Source organism: Passer domesticus, chromosome 7 (genome assembly GCF_036417665.1).
Source record: "Passer domesticus isolate bPasDom1 chromosome 7, bPasDom1.hap1, whole genome shotgun sequence".
In the NCBI taxonomy this organism is placed as follows: Eukaryota; Metazoa; Chordata; class Aves; order Passeriformes; family Passeridae; genus Passer; species Passer domesticus.
In genome coordinates this window covers 15,465,208-15,475,124 of record NC_087480.1, presented here as the reverse complement: position 1 = coordinate 15,475,124, position 9,917 = coordinate 15,465,208, and the positions used below count along the sequence as shown (strand labels likewise).

The 9,917-nt window shown below is 55.2% G+C and overlaps 1 protein-coding gene across 1 annotated transcript; it reads left to right on the top strand.

Moving 5' to 3' along the window:
• The first annotated feature begins 3,337 nt into the window (after window positions 1-3,337).
• Window positions 3,338-9,679, top strand: FUNDC2 (FUN14 domain containing 2). Its single transcript, XM_064427063.1, has 5 exons — window positions 3,338-3,440; window positions 3,785-3,935; window positions 5,206-5,281; window positions 6,382-6,516; window positions 6,930-9,679. The coding sequence occupies exons 1-5, from the start codon at window positions 3,422-3,424 to the stop codon at window positions 7,005-7,007; spliced, it is 459 nt and encodes a 152-aa protein (XP_064283133.1). The 5' UTR covers window positions 3,338-3,421; the 3' UTR covers window positions 7,008-9,679.
• The last annotated feature ends 238 nt before the right edge of the window (window positions 9,680-9,917 follow it).

Sequence of the window (9,917 nt, the reverse complement as noted above, 5' to 3'; positions counted from 1 at the left end):
AAGCATCCCTTGGGGCTGCAGTGGCAGCAGCCTGGACACTGACAGAAGTTAATGGTTGTGACACTGACAAGTGCTGAATTAACCATTTTTCAGCCACTGGGAGACAGCTCCAGGTTCCTGGCCCAGGGAAGTAAGAGTAAACCTGAGAGACAAAGTCTAACCCAAGAGGCCAGAAAGAAAATACTATCAAGATACTCAAGGCTGTGGGAAAGGGAATCCAGGTGTGAAAATTGGAAGCAATTTGGGGAGGGGGCCCAGATCCTGGCCTTATCTGCACACAGCAGCACTTTGTGCAGGCACACGAGAGCCAGTGTGGAGCAAACCAGGCCAAGGCCAGCTGGACATCCAGAGGGAGCCCAGCTCCTCCCTGGCCCAGCACACCAAGCTGGACCCCTCATGCTCCAGCAAGAGCAAGCATGGTCCCAGCCAGTGGGTGCCATTAACACACAAACCCATGTGGGAGCCTCTGCAAACTGCCAGCGTCACCCAGGGCTGGGCCAGGCAGCAGCTGTGCCTTTGAGAAAGCTGCAGAGAGGCATTGGCATTCCAGTCCTGCCTGGAGCTCATCTGCCCATCCCCAAGGGCACTGTCCTCCTGTGCAAACGTGATGGAAAAGCCACGGCAGGCTCCTGCCATGGAGACTCCCAGAGAACGTTTTTTGCCAGAGCCAAGAACCCATGTGCACGTAGAAAGCGTTTGTTGTTTCCCTGAAATGTCCAGTTCTCAGAACAATAACGGACTGGAGCAGATAAAAATTACTCAGAATCATTTCAACCATGTCTAATCTCTTCTGAGACGTTTTCTCTGTGTGTGAGAGAGAGAACAAGTGATTCATGACAGCTTCTCAGGAACACTGAGTATCTCAGAAGCAGCAGCCAGGCACAGGGCACTCACCCCTCCTGGCACCAGGAAACAGCGGTGCCACATGGACAGATCTGTCTGGAGGACCAGGCAGGGCCCCTCATATCAGCACTTCCAAATTACTGCACCCCAGCAGTGAGGGAGCAGAGAGGGGCTGCAGCCCAGTGCAGTTCTTGGATGGGCAAACCCACAGGGACGCCAGGGAACAGCAGTGCAGGGCTGATGCCATCAACACCCCTGGAAATCCAGAAAACCCATCCCTGACGGACCTACCCTAGCATCAGAGTAGAGATACTGCCATGGAGGAGATCCCAAAACTGCTTTCCTCTGCTGGGTTTCCCTGCAGTAAGTGGGTCAGTGGAGCATTTCTGCTTTCTCTCTTGTTCCTCACATCAGAGGTGTCTCTGGGTGAGTCAGGCAGCAGCAGCAGCACTGCCTGGAAGCTCCCATGGGCTGGTGGGCTCAGCCTGGCCATGGGGGCTGGCAGGTTGTGGTGGTGCCAGGAGGGAGAGAAAGCCTTTGAGATGGGAAATGTGCTCCATGCCTGTGCCTCCAAAGCTGAACAGCTGGGAGGCACCAGGCAGGGAGCTGCAGTGGCTCTGGGTTCTGTCCTTGCACCCACCACACCAGGCTGTGCTGACCCACCACACAGCAGCCCCCAGCCCTGAACCACCTCCACCTTGTCAGCCCAGATCCTTCTCTCCTGCTGGAGGAACCTGAGCACCAGATGAAGGTGCACATGTGCAGGAAAGATGAGGCCATGCTGCAGATTCCCAGGCCATCAGATGCCCCTGGGATCACCTGCAGCAGAGCCACAGCTGGAGCTACCAAAGGAGACCTGCCTGGCCCCAGGGCATGAGGGCATCCCTTTGCCCAGGGCAGGGGAGACAAAACCAAGGACACATCATGTACCAGACACGCAGGAGACCCCAGCACACCTGACACTGGAGTTCAGACTGCATTTCTAGAGGCCACCTTGCCTCCAGCCACCCCTTCCCAGCCACATCTTTCCCCCCCATGCCCAGGGAAGCGCTGTCCTGTCACTTTGGTCTGAATGCACACACTGCTCCAGACAGTTCCCCCGATCAGGAAACACGTGTGACATTCCTGGAAACACTGTGGGACATTCTGGCAGTTCCCAAAACGTCCGAGGTACGTGCAAGGGGTAACGAGGTGCTGGGATGTTTACTAGCAGGATGTCCTCAGCAGGGCAGATGAGTGCTGCTGTTAGTTCCTAGAAGTGTTTGGTTCCTAGAAGAGTGTGTGTTCCTCTACCCGTCCCACGCCGCCTGTGCTCCTGCTCCCACTCACACACTGCTTTCCATGAACCCCAAATGAGGGTCGAGTCTCCTCTGTCACAATCTCTCCATGATTTTTTTTTTTTTTTTGCTTGTTGTGTCTCAGGATTTCTATCTTTGCTACCCCCTGGGCAGCTGCATCCCCAGCTGGGAAGTAGGTGGCATTGCTCTACACGAGTGAGTAATGGCTCAGCAATCAGAGGTGTCATTATTTCAGGGGAAACACTAAGATGTGTTCCTGCCAGGCAGCATGTCCGAGCTGCCCAGATCGCCTCTGGGGCAGGGCCCGCAGCCCGAGCTGGGTGTGCTGGCTGAACGCACGGCAGCAGAGCCCCGGCTGCCCCCAGCCCCGCTGAGCTCGGTGCCCGCAGCGCGGGAGGGCCGGGGCTCCTTGCAGCGGACGGCAAAACGTGACAGCTGCCAGCCGAGCCAGGGCTCCCGTCCCACGGGAAGAGGAGCTCCGAGGGCTTTAGGAGCCCCTGTGTCCCTCCCTGGGTGCCGCTGCTGCTGCACAGCCGGCCCGGCCCGGCGGAGGCACCAACGAGCCCGGGGACACCGGCGCCGAGGGGCCCGAGGAGCCGCGATGGTGCTGCAGCACCGACACCGGCACAGGGAGCACCGAGAGCACCGCCGGGGCACCGCCGGGACATCACCGGGACACTGCCCGGGGCAACACCGGGGCACCGCCGGGACATCACCGGGATACTGCCCGGGGCATCACCCGGGACATAGCACGGGGCTTCACCGGGACACTGTCCGGGACACAGCCGAGGCCCGGGCGCGCCCCCGTGCACGGCCACGGCCGCGCTGCACCCACGCGCGCTCCCGTTCCTCCCCTTTCCCCTCGGACCCCTCTTCCCTCCTGTCCCTCTCCCCTCGGGCCCCTCGTTCTTCCTTCCCGATCTCTCTCCCCTGCACTCCCTCTCTCCCGATCCCTCTCTCCCCCGCAGTCCCTCTCCCCTGGTCCCTCTCTCCGCTCCCTCTCCCCTGCAGTCCCTCTCTCCCCGCACTCCCTCTCCCTCCCGCTGTCCCTCTCTCCCCGCTCCCTCTCCCCTGCACTCCCTCTCTCCCCTGCACTCCCTCTCCCCGCTCCCTCTCCCCCGGTCCCTCTCTCCCCCGCACTCCCTCTCCCCCGCACTCCCTCTCTCCCTGCACTCCCTCTCTCCCCTGGTCCCTCTCCCCGCTCCCTCTCCCCTCTCCCCGCTGTCGCGCGCTCCCGGTGACGCGCGCCGTGCCGCGCCTGCGCGGAGCGCAGCGGCGTCATGGCGGTGCCGGGCGGAGGTGGGCCGGGCCGGGCCGGGCCGGGCTGGGCTGGCCGGGATGGCTCGGGGCGCGGGTCCCCCCACCCCTCTCCCCCTGGCGGCGGGTCCCCGGCTCCCCCAGCTCGGCCTCCCCGCCGCAGGCCGCGGTGTCGTTCGCTTTGCCCCGCGCGGCGGCGGCTGCCGGGGCCTGGCCCCGCTGAGGGCCCGAGGGGGGCCCGGGGGCCCTGGGAGGGGGCTGAGGGACGGGGGAGCTCCCGGCGGGCTGGGGCAGTGCCGGTGCCCGGGCAGGCTCCCGTGCCCCGGGCAGCGGCAGGGGGCTGCGGCACGGTGGCCCCGCCACTGAGCCTCTCCAGGTGCCTGCAGGTGCGAAGGACGACACGTTCAACGTGCTGGACCTGGCGGAGTACACCAAGAACCGGCCCTGGTGGCGCAAGGTGTTCGCCCCCAACTCGGGGTCGAGCGCTGAGAAATACAACGTGGCCACGCAGCTGGTGATCGGAGGGGTGACGGGATGGTAAGTGGCCGGGCGGCCCCGGCTGCTCCTGCCTGGCTCTCGGGTCGCGCCGACAGGTGCCGGGTGATCCCGTGTCAGTCCTGCAGGGGAGGCGGGCGCTCAGCCGGCTGTCCCCTGGCGTGCTCTGCTGAGCTCGGGGACGCCTTCAGTGCTGTCTGTGACTTGAAGAACTGACACTGTCTCTAAGAGAAGAAAATGGCACCAGTCTGTAATTATTTTTAACTTCTTGCAAAAAGTGGTGCTGTTGAATTAGGACAGGCAGATATGAACCCCTTGAAACAAGGATGCTGTCTCCACTGGAGGTGGATGTGCCTCAGGCATCTGCATTAAAAACCTGCTGGGCTCACGGTTCCCAGGGTTCCCTGTCACTTGTAGCTGGGACTGAGTGTGGCTCTGTTTGTAACTTCATTCCCACAGCATGGTTTGAGTTGAAAATTTTATGTGATCAGTGCTTTGCCTATTACCATGACCCTCATCTTCACCTGGCAATAATTATTAAACAGTGTATGACAGAGCTTTGTCCTCTCCCACAAGTGTGACCTGGCCACCCTCTCTGGTGTGTTCAGAGTGTGTTCAGAGATGGGTGCAGGCAGGTGGCTGTGCTGTTTGCAGTGCTCGCGAGGAGCCGTGCTCCAAGGGAAGTGTGCTTTGGGTGGCACAGCACACCAGCCCGTGGCTGCATCACTGGGCACTGGGGTGGTGCTGGCTGCAGGGATTTTTTCATATTGAAAGCAGATAACCTGCTTTGGACACCAGGATAGCCTTAGATCACTGCTGTGTGCTTGTTCCATCATTTTTCTCTTCTAAGAAATGAAAAGGTAAAGTAAGTAGTTGTTTGCTGCTTACTTTACACATAAGTAAGAAAGAGGCTTGTGATTTGCTCCCCATGCTCTGTCATGGAGCAGCACATGTGCTCCCTAATTTCCCCTCAGAGATTATACCAGTTCAAAAAAAACCAAAACATCAAAATGTAAAACCACTTGTTGATTTTGGTGAAATCACAGGTTTCTGGTTACTCTTTTGGGAGAAGGATGAGGTTGAAGAGATAAGAATCAAACTGACAAAGGCTGGGATGTGACAGCACAAAGTGAAAAGCTGTAAAGCATCAATTTTGTCTGGGTGCAAATCCTTCTCTCTGGTTGCACAGGGGTTTCTGCAGTTTGTCAGAATCCAGTCCTGGGCAGCTGCTGCCAAAGGCAGCCTTGCCTGAGGGAAGCACAGCGAGTGTGTGTGGTTTCATTCTCCTGACTGAATGCTGCTTGGTTTGTAGGTGTACTGGATTCATCTTCCAGAAAGTTGGAAAGCTGGCAGCGACAGCAGTGGGAGGAGGCTTTTTCCTGCTTCAGGTGTGTATGAACAGCAGCCCAGGCTTCCTGAGGACTGTGCTGCTGGGGACAAAGGTCTCTAGGAACCACTGTTGGGACGTGTGGGATCAGTGCCCCCTTGCCAGGGGCTTGCTGTGGCTGTGAATGTCCAAGGTGTGTGTGCTCCAGGGCACATGGATGCAGCAGCAGAGCAGGGTCAGTGTGCATAAACCAGAGCAGGATTGCCAGTGCACATCCACTGGGGACCTGCTACCAAAGGCACAGGAGAGCTGCTACTGCAGGAGACAGCCTTGAGCCTCAGTGAGCCATGCTGCTGCTGCAGGACAGCCTCACATGCTGGGTCCTGCGGCTGTGGACGTGGTGTCCCTGCATGTCAAGGAGGATTTACCCATATCTGTCACATGCTTCCTGCCAGCCTGGCTTCCCGAGGAGTCAGCCAGCACAGGTGGGGCTCACTGTAAAGCCCTGGGGAAGAGAAGAGAAAGGGGATCTCTCTCTATCCTCTACAACTTGTGCTGGTTTCCAAGAGCCCTGGCATTGAGGGAAGCTGCTGGGATGTGTTCATGCATCTGGTGCATCCTGGAGCAGGCAGAGCAGCTGTCAGGCCTCGTTCAGCTCCCACCTGTTTGCTCCTCAGGCACACAGGTCTTGTGTGTGATTCATTCTCCCTCACTCTCCTGGTTCTGCTTGTTCTGCTGAAAGTCAAAAGCTTGCTCTGGGCAGAGGAGTTCCACAGCTGAACCACCCTGAGCAGATCAAATAGTTTGAGAGGAATGGGCTATTAATAGCTGTGTCCAGCCACAGCAGCAGAACTGCAGGGAGTCCCAGCAATATCCATGGCAGTTGTGAGGTGATCCCAGCTTTACATTGAGGAAGAGAGGCTGAAGCAGGCTGAGCTGCAATGTGTGCCCAGCTGCTGGGGGCTTACTGTGGGAGACAGGTGTTGCAGAACACTTGACACAGCTCCAGGGGTGGTGTTCTGTCCAGCTTGTAAGCCAGTGTGCCCACTGGACCAGTGAGTGGGAGGTGTCTGTGGTCAGGGAAGGTGGGTGAGTAAGGGGCCTGTTTAGCCGTGGTCACACAGGACTTCAGGAACTTTTTTCTAATCCTCAAAACTGTAGATTGCAAACCACACGGGATACATCAAGGTGGACTGGAACCTAGTACAACGGGACATGAACAAAGCCAAGCAGCAGCTGAAGTTTCACACCAGTGGCAATGAAATGCCTCCAGAAGTGAAAAGCAGAGTGGATGAGGTGAGACAGCTCTCCCAGGGCATGTTCTGGAGGGACAGCAGAAAACAGGACTGACTCTTGAGCTGTTACAGATGTTCAGTTGTGCAAATACAGGGAGGGAATTCTTGCATGACAGCAAAATGGGAGAGATGGCAAAAGCTGTGGATGTTGTCTGCCTAGAGTTTAGGAAGACATAATTTCCCACAGCATTCTCCTGGAGGAGCTGGCTGCTCATGGCTGAGCAGGGTGAAGATCTGGCTGTGTGCTGGTGCAGTTAGGGAAGAGAGGTCATTAGGCAGGAAGTTTTCCCAAATCTGAGCAGTGGCATCCCTGTGAGCAACCCAAGAACAGCCTGAGGGATTTCTTCTTAGCAGGAGGGTCAGTGGGTGGCCCGATGTTGTTGAACACTGTTGTCTCTTCTCACCCCTGCTTAGGTGGTCATATTTCTGAAGAAGAATGCTATCCTGACTGGAGGGTTTGCTGGAGGATTCATGCTTGGAATCGCATCCTAGAAGCTGCGCTCTCCTCTCATGCCCAGCCTCCCCTCCCCTCCTCTACTGCTGTTATCTCTCACTTAGAAGTCAAAGGATGTTGCCAACAGACTCAGTCCCATCTGCTCACAGGTTCCAGCCCTTATTTCTTACAAAGCTGCTTCTGATTTCCACCTGTTTCTTCTCTCTGGGCTGTTAGTGTGCTGGGCTTGGTCTGGAAGCTTACAACTCCCAGTGTATCATGATTTCCCACCAAATACGCCCAGTCTCAAATTTTCTGATGAGTTTTGACTTCATAAAAATGTAGTGGCAGAGAAACCTCTTAAATGTGCTTCTTCCAGGTGCTCAGGACTGTTACGTGTACCTCTGTCTGCCAGTATATGTGTCAAACTCTTCACCACTCTATATGTGTCAGCTCTTCACCACAAATTAGCTTTCAGTATTCCTGCCCTGGTACCTGGAACACCTCTGCTTCCCTCTGCACAGAGGTGATCTGTGCAATCCAAAATGTGGTTGACTATCCTGGGGTGCATGCAGAAGTGTCAAAGAACAGCCTGAGCTGTATCCAGGACAGGGGAGTATGGATTTTCCTGCCCTCCCCCTGCTGTTTCACTGCACACAGATGGCCATTTGGCTTTGTGTCTGCTGGTATCCTTCCCCATACAGGAATTGCAGCACTGGCACTGCTGATGGAAGCTGAGCACTGAGGCTGACTCTCCAGGCCCTTTCCTCATCATGTGTTCTGAAAGTCACCAAGTTCTGTGCTGTAGAGCCACCTGATTGCTCAGCCTTTGAGGCTTTCCTGCTTCCAGCAGGCCCAGCCTGGCTGTGTCAGATGGGGGCATTTCAGCTGTGCCATTTACTGTAAATCACTCTGGGCCTCTCACTGGGGTTTCCATGTCTACCACAAACTTCTCTGGTCACTTTGGCATTGGTGATGCTCCTAGAGCTGTAACCTTGTGGGACACGATTGTAGACAGGAAATGCATCCGTGTTAGAGTGCACTATACTGGTCCAGGTCCCTGTTGCCAGCTGTACTGGAGAAAGGGGGATGCTGTGAAATCTGGAGTGCAGTCCTTTACTTGCCTCTGAAGAGCACAAATTCCTTCTCCCTGGTCTCTGCAAGCAACTGAAATGACAAAACTTTAGTGAAAACCAGACCGTGCTCTTGTGAGAGCAGTTCATTTGCATATTTCTGCCTCAGTTATGTTCCTTCCTTCTTTGTGTTTGCCATTTCCACAAGAAAAGCTGTTTGCTTAATTCCATCAGCTGCAGCCCTTCTCCTGCAGGAGATGAGGCAAGCCAGGTGTAGAGCTCAGCTGTTTTTGGACAGTCTGACTCAGTGCAGTTGTATGCAGTACAAACAAACATCCCCCAGGGTATTCTGCAAGCACAGAGACTTGTCTGACAACGTGGTGATGTCCTCCAGCAGGTACAGGTAGGAGTTCTTGCCCAGAATGTGGGATTTTATGTGAAAACTCATCCTTCAGTGGGAAACATGGTAGGGAGCAATGACACTCATGGGTGGGTGGTTTGCAGCACCTGGCTCAGCAGAGCACCCCATTTCCAGTGCTGTGCAAAGGCTCTGGGATCTGCTGCTCTCAGTGGCTGGAAAGGGAATCTTCCCCTGGGAGCTGCTGGCAGGGCTGAAATGGTGGGTTCTTCACCAGGGGGTTTGCAATGAGCACTTGCAGTTTGTAATTTTGTTTCAGCTCTGCTGATTGAAGTGTCCATATAGTACCACATTGATGAAGCTGAGGTTCTCCTCACCTTCAGGATCTGAAAAGAGGCTGCAGGTAATCAGGAGATAGAAGCTGCTGTCTTTGCTCCTGTCCTGCCATACATGGCCAAGGAGAAGCAAGGAGCAGCTGGGCTCACACCCTTTAACCATGGCCTTCCTAAAGGCCATCCTGGACTGCAGGAGCGATGGGATGCAGCAAACAGGTCTTCAATAAATTGGTGTTTAGCAGTGGAGTTACAGACAGTGGTGGGGGGTTTTCTGGGGATTTGGTTTGTTTTTCTGTAGGATCTGCAGATGTGAACATGCATAAATAGATAGATTGGTCTTGCAGGGTATCTCTTGTGCCTGTAGGCAACAGCACTGCTGCTCTTTGGCTGGGTGGGCTGCAGAACACAACTTTTTCTGAGATGCACTGATCTCCACAAAGCTGTCTCCAACGACAAAGCTCAAAGCAAAACCTTAGGGATGTTTTTCAGGCTGAAGTCACTTCTGCCCAGCCCTAGGTGGGACGAGTTCTGCTCAAGTCCCTGTTTGCTACAGAGAGAAATGGCCCAAAGAGGGAGCTAAAATGCTGCTGAAAAGGGAAACAATTAACAGATCTAAGCTGAGTTTGATGTGAGTGTAGGCAGGGAATGGACAAGGACATCAGGCTGTGGCAAATCTTTCTGCTGTGCTGGTGTTGGGCTCGTGGCTGGCACTGTTTGATGCTGTGGGACAACACTGGAAGCTTTGATGCTGGATCAGTCTCTGTGGGGATGCATTTTCATTGCTGCAGGTGCCAAGATGAGGTGTCCCCCTCCCCACTCCTGCTCCTTTTAGTGTTGTTTCAACAACTTCTGACATCTGTTACACTCTGAGAAGATTTCAAACACATTAGGCTTTTAAAGTGGTTTTATATATTGTATGTAAATGCTTGTTGAAGTGATATTTTATTAAACAGTTTTGCTCTAAATGCTTCTCTGTGTGAGGTCTGTTGGCTTCCTGGGAACCAGCACATTCCTGTCACACTGGCAGGTAGCACTTGGGAACATGGGTTAGTGGTCAGCTTGGCAGTGCTGGGGGAATGGTTGGACTCCATCTTAAAGGTCTTTTCCAACATAAATGAGTTTATGGGGGTACCAGCCTCCCCTCATCCATGCAGGTAACCTGGGCTACCTTAATAAATCCTGCCCCATGATCATCCTGGCACC

Bases quoted from the DNA above. Each gene is read 5' to 3' on its own strand.
- FUNDC2 (XM_064427063.1), top strand. The intron at 3,936-5,205 runs GTAAGTGGCCGG...CTTGGTTTGTAG, and splicing joins ATCGGAGGGGTGACGGGATG to GTGTACTGGATTCATCTTCC. The intron at 6,517-6,929 runs GTGAGACAGCTC...ACCCCTGCTTAG, and splicing joins TGAAAAGCAGAGTGGATGAG to GTGGTCATATTTCTGAAGAA.